At 44.0% G+C, this 24350-nt stretch overlaps 1 protein-coding gene across 1 annotated transcript in view; it reads right to left on the minus strand.

The window, feature by feature from the left end:
- The window catches only part of LOC126273420 (uncharacterized), a 60214-nt gene that overhangs the window by 12445 nt on the left and 23419 nt on the right, over positions 1-24350 (minus strand). Inside the window, exon 2 of the mRNA XM_049976972.1 lies at positions 4420-4778. Within this exon, the coding sequence (XP_049832929.1) occupies positions 4420-4778 (359 nt within the window). The remainder of the gene's footprint in view (positions 1-4419; positions 4779-24350) is intronic.

The raw sequence follows: 24350 nt of genomic DNA on the forward strand, positions 1-24350 counted from the left end.
ATGTGTATATCTATCAGAATGTAACCTAACCTATTATTTACATCACTTTCGTTTTGAGATAACTGTGTATCAGAATGTTTTATTTTAATCTTCGAAACACTAATGGGTATTTCTCTAGATACTGACGTGTTTGCCTGTATTTCATTGTCTGTAACTTCACACGCGACATGTTGAACACAACGTTTCCCTTTACTCGAAAATATATTACCATGCGACCCACGTTTCTTAAAAATACTTCGTTTTAGCGTCATAATTTGCTTTTTGACAGATTTACCAATCTATTCGTCACTTTTCCTCGGAAAAACGTTAGCACTTCGACGTACAACATGTTTTTATACTATGAAACGATTCGATACTGTTTTTGACAGTGTTACTAACACAAACACGTAATATAACCTTTATAACACAGCAATCCAGACTTCTGTATAAGAAATTACCGATTTTATTAGATCTTGAAGTAATGCACTAATAAATCTTAACAGTTTCAACCTGTGTAGATTATATTTTTTTAAAAATAAAAGTATTCGACAAACTGCATATTTTATAGTGTATTCCGAAAATGTGAAAAAATAGTTTTTCCGTTCTAACCGCGTTTAATTAGTGTATAAAATGTAGTCTTTTGAAATCAAAGGAATTTCTATGAAATCCTATATGCTTTGGTGGTATTGTATCGTCCTGAATTTAGTTCAGTTTCCGTGTCAAATTCCTTTCTTGTGGATGTACCTAATATTGTGCTCATTTATAGTTGGCCGCACTGGTTCCATTATGTGTAACTGTAAAGCATTGCCTCTTTCTCAAAGGTTCATACCTTAATACCGAAAGTTTTATTTATCAATTACTTTTCTATAATACTCCGCTTGTAATTGTCTCAAGTGCAAATACTTTCGTCATGCAATCTGAACGTAACCTATTAAGCCTGTGAGTAGTTCTTTATTACTCTTGGTCTTTGATGTAATTTCAACTAATGAAAAGTTCATTTGCGGGGTTTCTAGAGCTGTTTCTATCTCTTAGTGGATCCGATCCTGGTTTACCGAGCATTGCCAGAACCACTCTAAAAGTAGGACATGCGTCATAATATGATTCTTCACTATTGCTTCCTGCGAGACATTGGCTTCCGTTTTCAGATTCTGGTGTTCTACCAGTTAAGTGGGACCTATACATATTCCAGTGGGAGACTTTCCGCCAAACTTCATAATGGTTTGTTGCTTTATTTTATTATCTTGGTATTAGTTCCTGTTTAGCATTTCGCAATACATCATTTTGTGCCAGTCGCGTTCCTTTGTACCTGTTCCTCATTGACACTACTCCCTTCTAGTGACACTCAAGTCTTTAGATTGTGTACCTAGTGCGGTTACATTTTTTGTCTTTGCAGTTGTGAGGCTGTCGGGACAAACAACGCTTCCAGCCACAGACCACCCGCCTGTGTCCCTGAATCGATCAGTCACAGACTGGGTGTTAAGCCTCGACCATTTGTCTTCAGCTGTAACGAGGCAGAATATCGGCAGAATCGTTGTTTGTCAAAGTCCAGTTGGGAGCGTTACAGGAAAACGCAGTGCGTATCTGTGACCAACAGTTGGTAACCTGTTGCTCAGTAGTCGAGTATCAAATGCTGCTGATCCAAAACATTATGCCTGCCGAGAGATGGAACGCTGTCCGATGCCTCTGCGGACGCGTGATGCAGTAAGGAAAGTACTTAAGTATAACAGAGACTTGCGGGGAATCATTAAAGCAATAATGTTGTTGTCTTCAGTCCTGAAACTGGTCTGATGCAGCTCACCATGCTACTCTATCCTGTGCAACCCTCTTCATCTCCCAGTCCCTACTGCAGCCTACATCCTTCTGATTCTGCTTAGTGGTTCAAAATGGTTCAAATGGCTCTGAGCACTATGGGACTCAACTGCTGTGGTCATTAGTCCCCTAGAACTTAGAACTACTTAAACCTAACTAACCTAATGACATCACACACATCCATACCCGAGGCAGGATTCGAACCTGCGACCGTAGCAGTCGCACGGTTCCGGACTGCGCGCCTAGAACCGCGAGACCACCGCGGCCGGCTCTGCTTAGTGTATTCATCTCTTGGTCTCCCTCTATGATTTTTATCCTCCACGCTGCCCTCCAGTACTACATTGGTAACCCCTTGACGCCTCAGAACATGTCCTACCAACCGATCTCTTCTTCTAGTCAAGTTGTGCCACAAATTTCTCTTCTCCCCAATCCTATTCAATACTTCCTCATTAGTTATGTGATCTACCCATCTAATCTTCAGCATTCTTCTGTAGCACCACATTTCGAAAGCTTCTATTCTCTTCTTGTCCAAACTATTTATCGTCCATGTTTCACTTCCATACATGGCTACACTCCATACAAATACTTTCAGAAATGACTTCCTGACACTCAAATCTATACTCGATGTTAACAAATTTCTCTTCGTCAGAAACGATTTCCTTGCCACTGCCACTCTACATTTTATGTCCTCTCTACTTCGACCATCATCGGTTACTTTGCTCCCCAAATAGCAAAACTCCTTTACTGCTTTAAGTGTCTTATTTCCTAATCTAACTCCCTCAGCATCACTCGACTTAATTCGACTACATTCCATTATACTCGTTTTGCTTTTGTTGATGTTCATTTTATACGCTCCTTTCAAAACACTGTCCATTCCTTTCAACTGCTCTTCCAAGTCCTTTGCTGTCTCTGACAGAATTACAATGTCATCGGCGAACCTGAAAGTTTTTATTTCTTCTCCATGAATTTCAATACCTACTACGAACTTTTCTTTCGTTTCCTCTACTTCTTGCTGAATATACACATTGAATAGCATCGGGGATAGGCTACAACCCTGTCTCACTCCCTTTCGAACCTCTGCTTCCCTTTGATGTCCCTCGACTCTTATAACTGCCATCTGGTTTCTGTACAAATTGTAAATAGCCTTTCGCTCCCTGTATTTTACCCTGCCACCTTCAGACTTTGAAAGAGAGTATTCCAGTCAATATTGTCAAAAGCTTTCTCTAAGTCTACAAATGCTATAAACGTAGGTTTGCCTTTCCTTAATCTAGCTTCTAAGATAAGTCATAAGGTCAGTATTGCCTCACGTGTTCCAACATTTCTACGGAATCCAAACTGATCTTCCCCGAAGTCGGCTTCTACCAGTTTTTCCATTCGTCTGTAAAGAATTCGCATTAGTATTTTGCAGCAGTGACTTATTATACATTTAGTTCGGTAATTTTCACATCTGTCAACACCAGCTTTCTTTGGGATGGGAATTATTATATTCTTCTTGATGTCTGAGTTAATTTCGCCTGTCTCATTCATCATGCTCACCAGAGGGTAGAGTTTGGTCAGGACTGGCTATCCCAAGGCTGTCAGTATAATGGAATGTTGTCTACTCCCGGGCTTTGTTTCGACTCAGGTCTTTCAGTGCTCTGTCAAACTCTTCATGCAGTATCATATCTCCTATTTCATTTTTGTCTACATCCTCTTCCATTTCCATACTATTGAACTGACCCTCTATATACTACTTCCACCTCTCTGCTTTCCCCTCTTTGCTTAGAACTGCGTTTCCATCTGAGCTCTTGATATTCATACACATGGTTCTCATCTCTCCAAAGGTCTCTTTAATTTTCCTGTAGGCAGTATCTATCTTACCCGTCATGAGAAAAGCCTCTACATCCTTACATTTGTCCTCTAGACATCCCTGCTTAGCAATTTGCACTTTCTGTCGATCTCATTTTTGAGACGTTTGTATTCCTTTTTGTCTGCTTCACTTGTTGCATTTTTGTATTTTCTCCTTTCATCAATTAAATTCAGTATCTCTTCTGTTACTTAAGGATTTCTACTAGCCCTCGTCTTTTTACCTACTTGATCCTCTGCTGCCTTCAGTATTTCATTCCTCAAAGCTACCCATTCTTCTTCTACCGTCTTTCCCCTGTTCCTGTCAATTGTTCCCTTATGCTCTCCCTGAAACTCTGAACCATCTCTGGTTCTTACAGTTTATCCACGTCCTATCTCCTTAACTTCCCACGTTTTTGTAGTTTCTTCACTTTTAATCTACAGTTTATAACCAATAGATTGTGGTCAGAGTTCACATCTGCCGCTGGCAATGTCTTACAATTTAAAATCTGGTTCCTAAATCTGTGTCTTACCATTATATAATCTATCTCAAACCTTTTAGTATCTCCACAGTTCTTCTATGTATACAACCTTCTTTCATGATTCTTTTACCAAGTGTTAGCTATGATTAATTTATGCACTGTGCAAAATTCTACCAGGCGGCTTCATCTTTCATTTATTAGCCCCAATCCATATTCACCTACTATGTTTCCTTCACTTCCATTTCCTACTGTCGAATTCCAGTCACCATGTTTATTAAATTTTCATCTCCTTTCACTACCTGAATAATTTCTTTGTATCATCAACTTCTTCATCAACTTCTTCATCAACTTCTTCATCAACTTCTTCATCAACTTCTTCATCAACTTCTTCATCAACTTCTTCATCAACTTCTTCATCAACTTCAACTTCATCAACTTCTTCATCAACTTCAACTTCATCAACTTCAACTTCATCAACTTCATCATCAACTTCAACTTCATCAACTTCTTCATCAACTTCAACTTCATCAACTTCTTCATCAACTTCAACTTCATCAACTTCAACTTCATCAACTTCAAATTCATCAACTTCAACTTCATCAACTTCTTCATCAACTTCTTCATCAACTTCTTCATCAACTTCTTCATCAACTTCTTCATCATCCGAATGGGGGACTATTTTACCTCCGGAATATTTTACCCAAGAGGACGCCATCATCATTTAATCATACAGTAAAGCTGCATGCCCCCCGGGAAAAATTACAGCAGTAATTTCCCCTTGCTTTCAGCCTTTCGCAGTTCCAAACCAGCAGAGCCGTTTTGGTTAGTGTTATAGGGCTAGGCCGGCCGCGGTGGTCTTGCGGTTCTAGGCGCTAAGTCCGGAACCACGCGACTGCTACGGTAGCAGGTTAGAATCATGCCTCGGGCATGGATGTGTGTGATATCATTAGGTTAGTTAGGTTTAAGTAGTTCTAAGTTCTAGGGGACTGATGACCACAGTTGTTAAGTCCTATAGTGCTCAGAGGCATTTGAACCACTACAGGGCCAGATCAATCATCCAGACTGTTGCCCCTGAAACTACTGAAAAGGGTGCTGCCCCTCTTCAGGAACCACACGTTTTTGTGGCCTCTCAACAGATACCCCTCCGTTGTGGTTGTGCCTATGGTACTGCTATCTGTATCGCTGAGGCACGCAAGTCTCTCTACCAACAGCACGGTCCATGGTTCATGGGGGAGGGGGGGGGGCGGGGCTGCCGTGATAAATAAAATATAACTCAGAGGGGCAGTGTCGTTCTATAAATCACATGTTAAAACTGCAAGGGATTGCTGTTACAATAATGTTTGGCACCTGTAGTTAATCAGAGAGCACACAAAAGACAGTGGCAGGCTAACGTCTTCCCTTACGCGCCTTAAGATCACACACCTCTCATTCATGTTCACAAATTATCTTCGCAGTGAATCATGCTCTATAGAACAATGCAATATACGTTAGCCCCTTCTAGAACAATCTGTCTACTCTTTGCGTATATACACTCCTGGAAATGGAAAAAAGAACACATTGACACCGGTGTGTCAAACCCACCATACTTGCTCCGGACACTGCGAGAGGGCTCCATCGCAGTCTTTAACACTGGTAACATGCCGCGACAGCGTGGACGTGAACCGTATGTGCAGTTGACGGACTTTGAGCGAGGGCGTATAGTGGGCATGCGGGAGGCCGTGTGGACGTACCGCCGAATTGCTCAACACGTGGGGCGTGAGGTCTCCACAGTACATCGATGTTGTCGCCAGTGGTCGGCGGAAGGTGCACGTGCCCGTCGACCTGCGACCGGACCGCAGCGACGCACGGATGCACGCCAAGACCGTAGGATCCTACGCAGTGCCGTAGGGGACCGCACCGCCACTTCCCAGCAAATTAGGGACACTGTTGCTCCTGGGGTATCGGCGAGGACCATTCGCAACCGTCTCCATGAAGCTGGGCTACGGTCCCGCACACCGTTAGGCCGTCTTCCGCTCACGCCCCAACATCGTGCAGCCCGCCTCCAGTGGTGTCGCGACGGGCGTGAATGGAAGGACGAATGGAGACGTGTCGTCTTCACCGATGAGAGTCGCTTCTGCCTTGGTGCCAATGATGGTCGTATGCGTGTTTGGCGGCGTGCAGGTGAGCGCCACAATCAGGACTGCATACGACTGAGGCACACAGGGCCAACACCCGGCATCATGGTGTGGGGAGCGATCTCCTACACTGGTCGTACACCTTTGGTGAATGTCGAGGGGACACTGAATAGTGCACGGTACATCCAAACCGTCATCGAACCCATCGTTCTACCATTCCTAGACCGGCAAGGGAACTTGCTGTTCCAACAGGACAATGCACGTCCGTATGTATCCTGTGCCACCCAACGTGCTCTAGAAGGTATACGTCAACTACCCTGGCCAGCATGATCTCCGGACCTGTCCCCCATTGAGCATGTTTGGGACTGGATGAAGCGTCGTCTCACGCGGTCTGCACGTCCAGCACGAATGCTGGTCCAACTGAGGCGCCAGGTGGAAATGGCATGGCAAGCCGTTCCACAGGACTACATCCAGCATCTCTACGATCGTCTCCATGGGAGAATAGCAGCCTACATTGCTGCGAAAGGTGGATATACACTGTACTAGTGCCTACATTGTGCACGCTCTGTTGCCTGTGTCTATGTGCCTGTGGTTCTGTCAGTGTGATCATGTGATGTACCTGACCTCAGGAATGTATCAATAAAGTTTCTCCTTCCTGGGACAATGAATTCACGGTGTTCTTATTTCAATTTCCAGGAGTGTAGGAGATAGATACCGGTTTCACTCAGAGCTAAATAATTAATTTTGCAGTGTCACGAGGGACCTCCAATGATGCAACTACAGCAAATACTCGCTAGCCTGAACATTACCACATTAAACAATCAATTTAGATTCGTTTAATTGCACCCGACTCTCCTACCATCTTATGTACAGTAAAATCTTCAAGACTTACCGGAAATTCACGCCAGCGCAGACATGCAAGGAATCTATTAGCCATGATGAAAAGACTGTATCTTGATTGTGATACGTGGTTGCACCGTTGCTCTGAAGTTCATCAGAGCAATAGTGAGACTTCGTATCTCACAATCAGAATCACTGCCTAGCGTACGCTTTGAATGGCGTATTAAATGGTGAAGTTACCTGTCGCTACTCAACTGCTGTTCCAGACATAGTGAACAGTGCCTGGAAAGCCATTTGTGCTGTGAAAGTACTTATTGGCAGAAAAAACTAGCATTTCATCGGAGCGGTCAGATAGGGGTCTCTCAACCAGGAACCAGCAATTTTCCAGAGCGAAAGCGCCAACGTCAAAACTAGCGCTCTCCTCCAGCTTATTCGTACCTCAGCACAGGTGAATAATGTAATATTTCTGGCATAGTCACCCATCATATTAGGCTGCAAGAAGCTGTTCCCAGAGCAGTGGAGATGCAAGAAGTATATTGATGACGAAATGTGGTGTAAGGTACCTGTGACAGATGTTAGATTCGGTATCATTCCCGTGAGAAAGACCGCCTGCATAATGCTGCTGGTCTGTGATTGGCTGCTGTGTTCGCAGCAAGGGCGCCAAAACGTTAAAGTATAGTTATTATTATTAGTTAAACTACTCATTGGAATGGCTTCACTTTTTAATATAAATATCTCTTAACAGCTGACTATCAATCAGTCATCTTAGAATTATTAAAAACAAGTTAAATCAAAAACGAAGGACTGACGAATTTGCAGGCGAAACACTTCGGAAGCGTTCGGGTCACACCTTTTCTGGTATGGTGCACGAAATGTTTCGGGCTGTTCGTCACTCTGGATTAGGCAGTAGAGATGTACAGTCATGTTGTCTGTGGCAGGATGTGGGGGCCAGTATTCAGTATTAAAAGATTCACTCCGATAGTCACGAGGCACAGACACGTGCCACAAATAGAGTAAAGATACATTTCCGTAAACGTTGTATTTGATCATGTACTTTGTTGTATCGGAAGGTGTTGTGTTAAGATCATGTAGTCTTCTCGTGTGGCTATATTAACATACGCGAATGGCATCCCAAAGAAGTGATACATTATTTCTGAACAGAACCTCGCTAAAAGTCAGTTTCAGCCTCAAGATACAGAACCTACCACCTGAGTGCTGTTTTCTGCGATGGGGACATAAACTTTAAGATAGCGGGTTAGTGAACTATAACAGAACCTTCGTATTCCACAGAGAGCAGTGGAAACAACTAGGCGCCTCAGGTGTACTGCATGCGCAGAACAAATGTGCTCAGTAACACGTCATCTGCAGTAGTGCAGAGGAGGTAAAGGAGGATGATCGTTATTAACACCAACAGTCAGTTCATTCTTCCTTTCTTGCAGTAGTAATCAGGTCGGTATTAATTTTATAAGCTAATGATAGAGAGGAGATCGTTTTCTTAAGCCTTGTCCTTAACTATATGCTTTAGATAACATGTAACATATTTTCGTTCACGTGAAGGTTTAAGAACAAGCGGGACTATTTTCTCTCGACTCCAGTATCTCGCAATATCGCCATCGAAGTTGTACATGAAAGGTTCCCCTCAGCCCTCACAATCCCGCGCGCCTTCTGATACCGGAACCGTATTACTTCGCGGAAATTGTTCTAGAAGGTACTAGAAACCTATCATTTCCCCTCGCAACTGGTACTCTCATCTATATCCGGGACGTCAATCAGTGCTCCTTCCTGATCGAGACGACTCGTAGCCGATCGTTCGACTTATGCCTGCCCACTGCCTTCTGCTACTCTCATATACGTCTACTTTCATTCATAACGAAAATAAAGTAATTCATGTCTCCTTATGGGTGGCGTGAATTAGATTGGTTTAAATTTTGGTAAAGCCCTTATGTTATCACCATTAAAATTACTACTGAAGCCTTTAAATAAAATCGCGAAATAGAGTGGGTATACTTGTACAGTCTTACGTAACGTAGTTGCTATGTTACTGGCGGAGGCAGCATTACGCTATGGGAGAGGTTCACATTAGCTTTCAATGGACCGTTGGTAGTAATCAAAGCTGCCATTACAGTTGTGGGTCAAGTGAATGCTATTCATGCCCAATGTCTTTACTGACGTCGGTGGTATCTTCCAGCAGAGTAACTGTACGTGTCACAAAGCTGGAACAGAACTGAGTGCTCTGAGGATCATGTCAGTGAACTCATGTCAATGTTTGGGCCAGCAAATTCGCCCTATGCAGCACATCAGGTACTCTACCGACCACCAGATGCACAGCCTGCAGAATACTCGAATTGTGTGACATAGCATGCAGCATACCTCAAAATGAATTGCAAGAGGCATTCAATGAATTCGAAAGTAAAGTTCTATGTACTGACTTGGCAGAAAATCCGAAGAAATATTGGTCTTATGTCAAAGGGGTAGGTGGATCAAAACAAAATGTCCAGACACTCTGTGACCAAAATGGTACTGAAACAGAGGATGACAGACTAAAGGCCGATATACTAAATGTCTTTCGAATGCTGTTTCAGAGAGCAAGACTGCACTGTAGTTCCTTCTCTAGATTCTTGCACAGATGACAAAATGGTAGATATTGAAATAGATGACAGAGGGACAGAGAAACAATTAAAATAGCTCAAAAGAGGAAAGGCCGCTGGACCTGATGGGATACCAGTTCGATTTTACACAGAGTACGCGAAGGAACTTTCCCCCCTTCTTGCAGTGTTGTACCGTAGGTCTGTAGAAGAGCGTAGCGTTCCAAAGGATTGGGAATGGGCACAGGTCATCCCCGTTTTCAAGAAGGGTCGTCTAACAGATGTGGAGAACTATAGACTCATGTCTCTAACGTCGATCAGTTGTAAAATTTTGGAACACGTATTATGTTCGAGTATAATGACTTTCCTGGAGAATAGAAATCTACTATGTACGAATCAGCATGGGTTTCGAAAAAGACGATCGTGTGAAACCCAGCTTGCGCTATTCGTCCACTAGACTCAGAGGGCCATAGACACGGGTTCCCAGGTAGATTCCGTGTTTCTTGACTTCCTCAAGGCATTTGATACAGTTCCCCACAGTCGTTTAATGAACAAAGTAATAGCATATGGACTATCAAACCAATTGTGTGATTCGATTGAAGAGTTCATAGATAACAGAACACAGCATGTCATTCTCAATGGAGAGAAGTCTTCCGAAGTAAGAGTGATTTCAGGTGTGCCGCAGGGGAGTGTCGTAAGACCGTTGCTATTCACAACATACATAAATGACCTTGTGGATAACATCGGAAGTTCACTGAGGCTTTTTGCGGATGATGCTGTGGTATATCGAGAGGTTGTAACAATGGAAAGTTTTACTAAAATGCAGGAGGATCTGCAGCGAATTGACGCATGGTGCAGGGAATGGCAATTGCATCTCCATGTACACAAGTGTAATGTGTTGCGAATACATAGAAAGAAAGATCCCTTATCATTTAGCTACAATATAGCAGGTCAGCAACTGGAAGCAGGTGATTCCATAAAGTATCTGGGAGTGCGCATTAGGAGTGATTTAAAATGGAATGATCATATAAAGTTGATCGTCGGTAAAGCAGATGCCAGACAGATTCATTGGAAGAATCCTAAGCCAATACAATCCGAAAACAAAGGAAGTAGGTTAAAGTACGCTTGTTCGCCCACTGCTTGAATACTGCTCAGCAGTGTGGGATCCGCACCAGATAGGGTTGATAGAAGAGATAGAGAAGATCCAACGGAGAGCAGCGCGCTTCGTTACAGGATCATTTAGTAATCCCGAAAGCGTTACGGAGATGATAGATAAACTCCAGTGGAAGACTAAGCAGGAGAGACGCTCAGTAGCTCGGTACGGGCTTTTGTTGAAGATTCGAGAACAGACCTTCACCGAGGAGTCAAGTAGTATATTGCTCCTTCCTAGGTATATCTCGCGAAGAGACCATGAGTATAAAATCAGAGAGATTAGAGCCCACACAGAAGCATACCGACAATCCTTCTCTCCACGAACAATACGAGACTGGAATAGAAGGGAGAACCGATAGAGGTACTCAAGGTACCCTCCGCCACACAACGTCAGGTGGCTTGTAGATGTAGATGTAGAAAATGCCTATCGTAATGCAAAATTGCTGTCGAACTGAGTTACAAAGATGGACCAAGACGCTGATAGGCAGGACGACACGATGTGATGTTTTCGCCTATCAGTGTGTGTTTCTCTCCCAGTATTCCGACAGGTTGACTCGAGGTGTCTCTTTGGCGCGTGACCGATGTTATCTTTCCAGGCGCGTAGCTTTCAGACACGTAATGTACTATACAACGAATCACGATGCGTGCTTGACGATCTTCTTCGTTTTCACGCACTATCAACAGCATGTTTACAAATTGTGACGAACGTTTCGCCAGAGACACAGCAAATAACTTGGTGCTTGGTAGCACTTATATTTTCAAATGTTCAGACTTAGGAGCACTACACTGAATATGGGTTTACATTACGGTTTGTTCCTACTGTCGTCGATATTTCGCAGGGAACGTGAAGGCGGCAGGTTTGCTAACATGCAGACGGCTGAACGAGTACTTCACGAAGAGTGAGCCGTCCGGCTTGCTTTATGAAGTTCTTTTGCGATGATTTTGCTGCACCTTCTAACTCTTTGGATAATTCAATAGTTCTTCGAAATTTTCCCGTCAGAAGGTTTCTTGTGTAGCAAGCGCAGGGGTATTTGGTTCGGTTGGTTACTTGGGGATTAAGGGTTAACAGCAAGGTCATCAGTCCCTATTTTCAAAGGTGGTCCATTTGGACGGATTTACATCTCAGAAGAGTCATAAAGATAAAAGGTAAAAGGCTAAAAAGCGTAAAAGTGCACTAGTGTTGTCAATGGTGAAAACAAAAGGAGGGAAGTCAGCAAGTGGGCAACCCCAAGGCTACTGGAGAGGCAGGAAGTATCCCACCTCTGAAGCGTTGCAGGCATGACCATCTGCTATTCAAAAGCGTTCAACCGCTAGAATGTGAAAGTGCGTATTGTAAAAGGAGTTTAACCAGATATAAAAAGCAATGAAAACAGAGCAAAAGGGAGAGAAAAGGGCATCTTGGCCAGGGAGGGGAGTCAGGGATCTCGAAACACAGCTTACAGTAGGAGACACCCCCAAACGTCACTGCCCTACACTTACTCCAGAGGGAGATTAAAAACCTTATAACTGAAAATAAAAACCACTTTCACGGAGCAAAATGAGAACCACTTCAACCATCCGGGGATCGTCTGCCAAAGTATAGGTAAAGTGCGGGGAAGTCTGTACTTAATACGCAGAACCAAAAGAAGGGGGCGTTCCACCAAAATGTGTGCTACTGACTGGAAGGCTCCACAACTACAAAGTGACGGTGGCTCATTTCGCAACAGAAACCCATGGGTCAGCCTAGTATGGCCGATGTGGAGACGACACAGGGTGGTCGAGCCTTTTTGGGAGAGGCGGAAGGAAGAATGCCATTGGACAGGTGTCACGTTAATTGTACGAAGCTCATCACACAGCGAGGTAGCTTTCCAAGAGTTGGCCCAAGATTGTGAGACGTGGGATTTGATATGAAGCAGTAAATCCGCTGCTGGAGGGGTAACAGAGAAAAGGGGGGTGTGGTATGTGACTGCTCCCCCAGCCAAACGATTAACAAGCTCATTATCTGGAAGACCAACATGGCCAGGGACCCAAGGGAAGTCAACGGAACAAGCAGCTTGGTGAAGATCAGCGAGACGGTATTTGATGGCCGAGACCAAGGGATCGCGGGAAAAACACCGATCAATACCCTGAAGGCCACTCACTGAGTCAGTACATAACAAAACGCGGTTGAGTTGGGACTGTTTAACAAAGGTAAGGGCCTGGGAAATTGACAACAATTCTGCAGTAAACACACCACATGCAGTTTGCAAGAGATGATTTTCAATACCATCAAAGGATGTGAAGGCCTATTCCACATTATCAACAGATTTAGATCCATTGGTGTAATAACGGCAGCTTCCTGAAGCTCCAATAAAATTTGGCGGAAAAAACAACAGAACGCCATCAGGGGAACAGAATTTTTCGGACCTCGGTTTGGATCCATCCGAATCCGTGGCCAAGAAAGTAACAAAGGGGGGGGGGGGGGTGACGTGGGACACAGAAGAAAGAAGGAAGCTGAAAAGCATGCTGAAGAGACTCAAGGTGGAGCCCAACCGGTAAACTCGCCCAAGGGTTGGAATCAGATAGGCATCGTCCTTGGTCTGGGAACAGAATAGAATAAGAAGGATGAGTGGAAGAGGAGTGAACAGCGATTGCATAAGAAACCAGAAGCTGGGACGACCAAACAGAAATGGGGGGGGGGGGATCCTAGCTTCAACCAGGAGACTATCAACAGGGCTAGTAGGGAGGGCACCATTGTCCAAACTGATACCATGATGGTGGACCCGACGCAGGAGGTGCAGTGTGGAATGGGCAGCTGATCCATAAACTTGACAACCATAGTCCAAGCTAGACAGCACTAAATCCCAATAAAGGTGGAGAAGAGAGGAACGATCTGCGGTCCAAGAGGTATTGGCAAGAAAGCGAAGGACATTGATTTTATGGATACATCCTTTCATCAGAAGTCTAATATGAGGCAGACAGGTGAACTTGTTGTCAAAACGAAAACTCAGGAAACGAAACTGTGGGACCACAGTTGATCGTTGTGCATCAAGGTAGAGCTCCAGAGCGACAGAAATGGACCACCCACGATTTTAAAAGAGAATTGAAACCCATGTCAGAATGTCCATGCAGAGACACACCATGTAGCACCCTAGAGCTGCCGCTCTACAGAGACCATCAAAGAGGAACTAATTCAAAAGCGTGAATCATCCACATACTGAGTAGTGGTGACAGAAGGATCGACGGAGGCCACAAGTCCATCTATAGCAATGTGGAAAAGAAGTACCCTCAATACAGAACCCTGTGTCCCTGTGGGGTGCCATTCTCCTGGGTCCATGGAGAACTAAAAGCAGTACCAACCCGAACCCTCAACGAGTGATGGAAAAGCAACTGGCGGATAACAATCGCGAGTGGGTCCCAAAGACACCTCTCATGAAGTGCAAGTAAGATTATGGCGCCAAGCCGTGTCATAGGCCTTGCGAAGGTCGAAAAATACTGCAACCAAATGGCGCTGCTGGGAATAGCCTGCTGAACTGCGGATTCCAAGTGAAGTAAATGATTGGAGAGTGTCCCTCTCCAAAGTCACACTGGTGAGGGAACAATAGATTCCAAGATTAGAGTACTCAGTTGAGCTGATAGGGTACCATCCATTCAAGTAACTTGCAAACAACGTTTGTCAGACCAATTGGATAATAGCTTTCGACAAACAGGGGGCTTTTACCAGGCTTAAGGACGAGAACCACAATGATATCCCTCCATTGAGAAGGGAAGTCACCTGGGAGTCAAATGCAGTTAACCACATGGAGAAGATGTCGTTGTGGAGCATTCAGATGTTGAAGCAATTCGTCATGAATGGAGTCTGGGTCAGGGGCCATATCACGAGAAGAAGGGAGTGCGGAAAGAAGTTCCCATTCAGAAAAACGTTTGTTGTAACATTCAGACCGACAAGGGGTAAAACATAAGGCAGAAGCTTCAGCCAGCTGTTTCTGGTGAAGGGAAGCAGCCAGATAGGAGGTTGCTGCTGATGCTGTTGCAAAATGGATCGCAAGATGGCCAGTGAGAATCAATGGCTGTGTGCAAAAGTCATCCTGGAGGGTAGACTGCCAATAGCAACCTTGGAGACAGCGATGTGTAGCTCATACCCATGACATAGGGACAGTGGAACCGAGGGAAGAAACAAAGCATTCCCAACACACCCCTTTGCTCCGTTTAGGTAATGGGCTTGGAGTGAAAGCGTTTAAAGGTAATAAGATTGGCAGCGGATGGGTGCATGTTAAGGTGTTGCAAAGCTCGACGGTGATCACGGATGGCAATTTCAATGGCCATACTCCGCTATGGGAGTTGCCGGTGGCGAAATGTTCCAAGTGAGCTTCGGATAGCAAGGCTAGCAGTGAGAACAAACGCATCAGACACGTCATGTAGAACGTCATCAATACAACCCGAGAAAGATGGAGAAAAGAAAACCTTGTGCAGTATATAGAGGCCATTTGGCGCGTTTGTAAGACCAACGAGGTAACCGTCCATCGGGGAGTGGGAAGATTCAAAATGGTTCAAATGGCTCTGAGCACTATGCGACTTAACTTCTGAGGTCATCATACGCCTAGAACATAGCACTATTTAAACCTAACTAACCTAAGGATATCACACGCATCCATGCCCAAGGCAGGATTCGAACGTGCGACCGTAGCGGTCGCTAAGCTCCAGACTGTAGTGCCTAGAACTGCAGGGCCACTCCGGGTGGTGAGTGGGAAGGGAACGAGAGAATCAACTGGAAGTTGTCACTATCACAAAGGTCGTCGTGTGGCGACCAGTGTAATGAATGGAGGAGGGAGGGAGGAGAAAGAGGAAGATCAATGGCAGAAAAGGTACCATGACCAGCAATGAAATGGGTAGGGGAGCCATCATTAAGAAGGCACAAGTCGTGGTCTTCAAGAAACTGGTCTATGAGAAGATTCCGACTAGATGGAAATACACTGCCCTACAAGGGATGATGAGCATTAAAATCCCTGATAAGGAGGAAGGGAGGAGGAAGTTGCTGACGAAGGGTAGTTAAGGCCGAAGGGGTAAGAGTCCTGTAAAGAGGGAGTAAGGATTGCAAACTGTGACCTCAGAGTCCAGGTGGATCCTAACAGCAACTGCTTCCAATGTTGTTTGATGATGAATCCACATGCTAGCAACATCGGTGCAGACCAGCTTACAAACAGCACCAGAGGCCGACAGGGGGCCGACCTGATTGCGACAGAAAGCTCGGAACCCACAGAGGATCGGTGAGTGATCATCAGTAAAATGAAATTCCTGTAGAACCAAACAAGCTGCAGAGTAAAACGAAACGAAGAATTTCAACTCTGGAAGGTGACGGTAATAACCACTACAATTCCACTGGATAAACACAGAATGATAATTCTAAAGAGGTGTGAACAGGCTAAAGCCAGTCATGCCACTGGGTCACCAGTTGCCACTGACCAGGAGGGGGGCAAAATCCATGACAGTAGGTCAGCGTCAGGGTGTTAAGGTAGGGATGGGACCTCTGGCGACACCAGAGGTTTCTTGACCTGGGACTTATTTCTTTCCCTTGTGTGTTTGAGATTGAGGAGGGCTGTGCTGCAAAACCGAGCCAGGTGCAGTAATATCTGGAACAGATGGTGAGAGGGTGACCTGAGGGCCCACAGACCATGGTTCTCGTGCTTGTCGTGTGGTAGCAGACCTTTGGCCTGGAAGGTGCTGGGAAGGGGGGTTCTGGGTGGGGCGCCCTTGACCAGCATACGCTGAAGAAGTGGGACACTTCTCTGGCTGGGGAGGTGGAGCAGCGCCGGGAAACGATAGTGTGGGAACCACAGTGGAGGGGGAGGAGAGGTGTTCGGGACCAGGGGAACGAAGTGGGAGGAAGGCGTCCAGATGTTACTAGAGCGTAGCTAGACGTCATAGACACAGGATGAATACATTCATACTTCTTACTATACTTAGTGTATGTTATACAATCAAGTGACTTATACTCCTGTATCTTCTTCTTCTTATAAGCCAGGAAATCCAGTGAACGTGGAGAACGATTGCTATGAATTAACACACAATGGAAGGAGAACACATGAACTCCCCCTCATGAAGTGGACGTCCACAGTCACTACAGAGAGGAGTCTGCAAACAGTGGGAAGACGTGTGTCCAAAACACAAGCACTTAAATCGCCTCATGGGTAGTACGACTTCACGTCACGTCCATAAACCGTACTCTTGACCTCCTCAGGGAGCGGACCCTTCAAAGGCAAGGATAAAGGAACCAGTATCAATGCTATTGTCCTTCGGGCCCTTATGAACACGATGAACAAAGTGAACATCCCCATGTCCTAGATTGTCCCTAAGTTCCTCATCAGATTGAAGGATAAGGTCCCTGTGAAAAATTATACCCTAAACCATATTCAAAGACTGACGGGGAGTAATGGACACAGGGATTGTGCCAAAATGGTCACAGGCACGAAGGGCTGTAGACTGGGCAGCTGAAGCAGTTTCGATCAACAACGGACCTGCTGGCCAGAGTGGCCTTGCAGTTCAAGGCACTACAGCCTGGAGCCGAGCGACCGCTATGGTCATAGATTCTAATCCTGCCTCGGGAACGGATGTGTGTGATTTCCTTAGGTTAGTTAGCTTTAATTACTTCTAAGTTCTAGGCGACTGATGATCTCAGACGTTAAGTCACATAGTGCTCAGAGCCATTGGAACCATTTTTGAACAATGAACCAGACTGCATCTTGCGCAGAGAGTCCAATTCATCAAATTTGTCTCCGATGTGTTCCACAAACAATAAAGGTTTGGTATTGGTGAATGTATCCCCATCGGTCCTGGTGCAGACCAGATAGTGGGGAAAAGGTTTTCGCCCTAGCTGACGAGCCTGTCTCTCCTCCCAGGGGGTAGCCATGAAAGGGAAGGCCAAAGGGACACAAGAAGCAGCATGAACAGAATCATTTCTATTCAAAGATACAGCCATAGAAGAACGGGCAGAGTTCAGGGCCAATATGCATTTCATTTGCATACCATCTGCCCTGATACCACCTACTCCGATCAGGGGCTCTACCCACAGGTGCCACCCAGCCACAACTAGGGCCGTCTAGCAGAGTGGCCATTGCCAGGAGTTACAATGATCCATGATGACAAGCAACCACTCCTAGGCTTACATGAGGAGCTCACAGCTCAAGTATTAGAGTTGTGATCGCTGTGTTTTCAGGGGACCCAACCAAAATGGTACCTAGCGACCCCACCACACGGGCTGGCTACCATCCTGGCTATGTACCCTAGCTTCAGACAATGACGTGATGGAAAAGATGGAAGGAAATAGGAGGGCACACACCAGAGACACTAGGTAAGGTACTCTTCCGCAAATGACTCGCACTACAGAACTGAAATTTCATAATGGAGGTCAAACCCCAGTGGGGGACCAGAGAATGCCAAAAGGATGAGGTAATTACTGAACAAAACCAAATTGGTAAGCCATCATAACCAGGTGGATAGCGGGGCCAACATAAACCCAGACACCGAGATAGGGAGAGGACAGGGCGGAGGGGGGGGGGGGGGGGGGGAAGGGACAAGGACAGGAAAGGAGGGAAAGCGAAAGGGAATGAAGCCCAGGAAAGAAGGAAGTCTGCAATACCTCAGGGCCTCGTGCTCGCCACGCACGTACTTACGAAAGGACCGTGAGCCTCTGGAGGGAGGCTATTTGGGCTACTATATTCATAGTGCGTCTAAGGTGGCTGTCACTTGTGTAGTAGCATGGTCCACCTTGCCGTTGCTGGAGGTACGTGTGACTCGAAGGGCTATATTAGCGTTCTGAAGTGCAGGTCAGGGGACACTGCTATTTTGGAACTGTATGAGGGCGCGCCCTTGTGGTGTCTGCCGTGGACTGGTGACGTTGTGGTAGACTACTGTAGGTGTCTTAAGTTATTCTTATTGTGGTATTCTGTCGCCGCTGTGTTAATTCTAGCTGACCTTCGTAGATAAGCGATGTTCCGGAGTTTTCCTTCTACCGAGTCCTCCAGAACGAGGTGAGAACTTTCTTACTACTTGCACTGCTCCCGCGCCCTGGTTACACCTGAAAGCCGAGTAATGTTGATTCTCGTGTCCACGTCTGAACAGTGCTTCGTTTTGTTAACATTCTACTAAATAAGTTTTGCTAGTAACAATTGTATGATGGCCGTCATTTAGTATTATGTTGGTTACTTGTGGTAACAAATCTACTTCTGGCATTTCTACCCAAATATTGTTCTTTGTTTACGCATTTTAAACGCCCTCTCAAGGACTGACGTTTCATTAAAGGCTCAGGAAGCAGCCATTCGACAGTGGAGCCTGCCTGTCACTAAGTTCCGCCAGGCTGTTTTATTAACTAATGTGGGGTTTAATTTGTCGTGTTTAAGCTAGGCAGTAAGCTACCATATTCGTGTTCATGTTAGTTAAAGAAAATCGTTACCTCATTGAAAGGTGTCGCTACGGTTTTCTTTGAACTACCACTCTTTCTAGTGGGACGCATTAACGCTTATAGATAGACACTGTTTGGAGAGGTTGTGTGCCTGAGATTTATATCATATGGTATTTGTGTATTTAATCTTTCAATTTAAAGTGTTCACTAGCTGAAGTTATGTAATTAATTGTGGTCCTTTTAAAATCTGTTCGCTGCAGCAAACTCTCCTCTAACGTCCTTTAGTAGTTTTACTAAAGTATATGGTAATTTGCTAATTCATTCTTCTGGAATTTAACTATACGAAAGTGCAGTTAAGTTTTCTAATTCACGCATTAACTTACATAATTGTTACCTAAGACCTAAGAAACCGATGTAGTTTCGAAACCTTTTCCTGAGCTATAGTTAATGTGTAAAATTTGCGGTTTCAGCTTGGTTTCATGTTGGTCATCACAATGTTAAAATGTTACTTCTTGTAGCACGCAATCGCTATAAATTGTAATATAAAGTACATAGGATGTGTCATGTCCCCCGTCCAAGTTAAAACAAGGTCCTTGGGTATTAATATTTACATCTGAATTCCTGTGTAGTGAATTATTTTAAGCAACATTTCTGAATAAATTTGGGCTGAGTACCTTACCACTTGCTCCCCACTCGTAAAACTACAAACAGATGTGATACTTCATTTACTCAACACATACCATTCTAGAAATGAAGACTGCACACCGATCTTCGTGAAACTGGTGGCCCCAGAAAGCACAATACAGTTGGCGTCCATTTTGGTTAAACGAAGACGATCGCTAGGACAGATGAAGGCTCGTCGCAGCTAAATGGCGAGAAATGTGCTCCGGCCTCTTTGCTGAATGCAAATACGACGGCCTTTCAGAGAAAGGAAAAAAGAAAATTGCGCAGTTATTATTTCACAAAGGATGAACGGTGAGTTAATCGTCTGCGACAAAGGAATGAAAGCATCTGAATTTATAAACGTGAGAAATTGGTCTTATTTCTGACTAATTTCGAGACGTTTCCCGTCCCCCTATCCTCTAACCCTCCTCTCAGAGGACCTCATACAGAGACGAAAGATTATGTACACTGGTTCCTTCAGAGACGTTGTGGTGCCATTAAGCTCGTCCGAAACTACGGCAGAAACCGTAATTCTTTCCAGAATTAATCCAAGAAGCAATGGAAACCGCCGTAAAATCTTAATATCCTTCACTGGTGTGGCTTCAGAAATATTGTTACGAAAGCTATCGAGCACCGGCAATGAAGTCATGCAAGTAAACTGCAAGGTGATGTACTCAACTTGCGAATTATTCCTTGGCGTGGTTTCTCTTCTTTATCACGTATTCGTTGGGCACATATTTTTTGTATAATATTTCCATATAATAACCTTTTCCTCTACTGTTCTACGTAAATGGTTCAAATGGCTTTGGGGCACTATGGGACTTACCATCCATGGTCTTCAGTCCCCAAGAACTTAGAACTACTTAAACCTAACTAAGCTGAGGACATCACACAACACCCAGTCATCACGAGACAGAGATAATCCCTAACCCCGCCGGGAATCGAACCCGAGAACCCGGGCGTGGGAAGCGAGAACGCTATCACACGACCACGAGCTACGGACCTACGTAAATAAAAGACTAATTTTATTGAGTGCATCTGTGAAAAACGAATATTTTTACAATGATGCCAAAGCCATTAATTTTAATTATGTACTCACTAATTGATAAATTAGCCCAACGCCATTTTGTGAAACGTTGTTACAGGTAACAGCTATTTAGAAATACCATAACTGAATTAAACACAGCTGTGGTCGCTTGTAAGTTGTTAGTTTATTTGTGGATAACCAGTTTCGATCTGCTACAGAGATCATCATCAAATCTACATTCCTTGGTGGCCAATTAATGTAGATCTGATGCTAATATCTGTAGTAGATTGACACCAGTCATTCAGAAACAAAAAGTAACAACCTATCCGCGGCCTCGACTGTGTTTGCTAAATCAGTTATTATATCGTAACTAATGTGTGATTTTATTTTGTCCACTGAAAAGAACGGTATTCATAGCAAGAAAGGTAAGGGGAAGAAAAGTAGACCTTAAGTCATAAAGAAATACTATTTATCATGAAAATATCAGTGTCTCGGGTTCGGTCTAAATTGCTTACCGGTTTTATGAAGAATACAGGAGGAAAATTCGTCATGGTGAAAATTTCTGGTCACTGTTCATAAATTCACATTTCTGTAGTCTACAGAATTGCTGGTGATCGTGTTTCCAAGTTACTGCCATGTTAGTGGAAATTTGTGAACAGTGACCAGGAGAGCCAGGGGAATGGAGGCACCCCAGCGCATCACGAGACTGACATACTAGAAAAATAATATGAGCACAGGATTTATTAATAGACTATGTAACATCCGTATGGCCTTATTATAAAATTGTTTTTGTAATGCCATTTAGCCTGAAGATGAGGTATTACTTCGAAACATGTCGCTAAATAAATAAGTAATACAATAGTTGACAAAGTTTGTGACTGGTAGCGGTAATTTAAAAAAAACCTTTGCAAATTTTATTAATGTTTGATGTCACTGCACAGTGGTAAAGAGACAAATAAGGTTGTTCTAATGAGAGTATTTGTACCGAGAGCTCAAAGTACTTTTCACTTGATTACTTTGCGTGTTGGTAGCTGTATTTGGTTTTGCTTTTAGTTTCGTCTGTTACTTCCCTGGGTGGCCTGTAGCGAGGCGAGCACCAAAGGATGCAGCACACTGCGTTCCGGGGCGGGGCTGCACATGCGCGAATACTGAGCGGGTCGTACATCAATGGGCTTGAGCGCCTGTTGGGACGACAGACTTCAGTCGAGCTTCACCTATTGTATACAGGGCGAAACGAACTGTGAGCCGTCTGAGTGTCACCGCAGTTTGTGTGTTTATATTTCTGGCGCGTCTGGAACAAAGACTGCTGGCGCGGACTGACTATATTGTCTTAATGATACTGAAAATACTTGTGAACCATGCCTTACTGGGAGCGATTGTCTGGCACTGGATGGCCGGTGGTCCAGGAATGTAGATTACGTAGCTGGTCAAACGGCAAGTTCAGTGCTCCTAGCTAACAGCAGAGTCATGATTGATCAACTTAAACTGAGGCCAGTTGACATCATAAAGCCCTGCTCGGAATTTTAGGCAACGGTCGCTATTGGCGCGAATGAAGTTCAAAGATAGTGTGGGGGGAATTTTGGAATCAGCACTAAACGCTGATTCACGGTTTTTCGAGGGTAGTGGAGATATGAGTAACGTTGGCTTCGCTCTTACATTGCACGGGCACAGGGCAGGGATCTGATCCTCATAAGACTCGGACAGTCTTGCGACTTAGTCGCACTTTTTCGGTAAAACTTAGAATTCTCGGACAGCCTTCGAGCACACGGATTGAAACGGAGTTGTGCACAGCAGAAGTTGGCGCCTACATCATCAGAACGCTGCGTAGAGATGACATTCTGCAGGTATCACGACTGGTAAAGTATTTTGCAGCTCCGGCACTGTAGGACCTATCATTTTTGTACTGAAGTCCTCAGCAGCACATGCAGTCACTTTGCTACCAGTCCACCTTATTTGTTTCTTGATGTGTTTCCATTTGAGTTCTCATTATTAATATGAATACCGCATTATAGTTGGGGGAGTAATATTTGATTCATTAGGACATCCAGTCATTATCGTCAATCTATTGCATCACAGAACGTAGGAGCCCCTTGTTCTCGAGCCTACTCTTATTCTCATAATAGTTCAGTATAACCTCTTTATCCTACTGTTTGTATTGACAATCAACTACCTTTTTGTTCTACTGTGTGATAAATCACACTGTAATCTTTAATCCGCATATCATTTCAGAGATACCTGCATGAATCCCATTTCCTGTTGTTTATAAACATAAAATTCCCTTTTTCTGTACTGAGTAGATAATGAGTTTTTTAAATTATTGTGAGTGTGCACTCCTTATTTTACGAACTAGCAGGGTCCACCATAAATTACTTTCGCTATCGTTGTGCGCATAATCAATTAGGTGGTAGGTAAGGAGGGGTTTGACTGCATGTCCAGTTATGTAAAATTTTCCAGGGTTAAAGAGGTAAAAACTCTTCACCACCCCGACATCTCGCAAATTCACTGATCAGCTACTATATTACACTTACTAAACAATAACGAAGTGAGGTGCAGAATAGAATCAGAGTAAACTGTCATTTACTCGATCTCTCTATCACTGACAGCTGCATCCATGTTTAAAGGTATCTTAGTGATTATATACTTGAATTACTCCTTTCTCATAGCATCCTCCGACTCAAACAGAACAAACGCACCTTTTGAACTGTGAAATTAAAATCGAAATTCATGTAGCCATCGCAATATAAGCAAAAGGTGATTATACAACAGTAAATACATGTTAGCAAACGCCGGAAGTCAGACATCCTTGTGTTTGAAGACTAACGAAGCGCAGTTGCAGGGCGACTCGTGTGTGACGGTAATATCTCAAAAAATCGTTAGTAGAAGCAAACAGTAATTCCACATTACTATGTTTCTGCCCCAAATTGTTGTTTATTGCCTAATATTAACAGAATGACAAAACTAAAACACAGCAACACCTCTGGACATTGGCTCTAAAGTGCATTCGTTAAGCGCTATCATCACTTCTTCATATTAGGACTGCAAAACAAATCTTTTCTACAGCAGTGTCTTTGCTTTATTTAATGTAATAATTTGGACCAAACAAATACAACAACACAATAAGCATGGACTGTTAAAGTGCATACTTTAAGAGCTATGAATACTTGTTGATTACAACTCGAAATAAGTTTTTTAAATGGTCGGTCAGAACTTGGAAATAAATGTGAGTATTTTTAGTGTTGATATTGTTTACAAGGAATGTAGATGTTATAAACATATGATCCTTAGGCTGCTGTTTCTAAAATGTGATCATGCCAATAATCTACTGCAAGAGTCTGAAATTTGTAAATAATTTACCCACCCACATAAGCGATGATACCTTGGGTTTTTCTGAATGATTCTGCATTGGGGTCAGTTACATTGTGGTGGTAAAATTGTTAAGCTAAGTGTAGATGCCTATCTTGATCGGATTTTTGTTTCAGATGCATGCTTTTGTGCTTACAACAAAGTAATAATAATGTT

This window comes from Schistocerca gregaria, chromosome 5 (genome assembly GCF_023897955.1).
Source record: "Schistocerca gregaria isolate iqSchGreg1 chromosome 5, iqSchGreg1.2, whole genome shotgun sequence".
Taxonomy (NCBI): domain Eukaryota; kingdom Metazoa; phylum Arthropoda; class Insecta; order Orthoptera; family Acrididae; genus Schistocerca; species Schistocerca gregaria.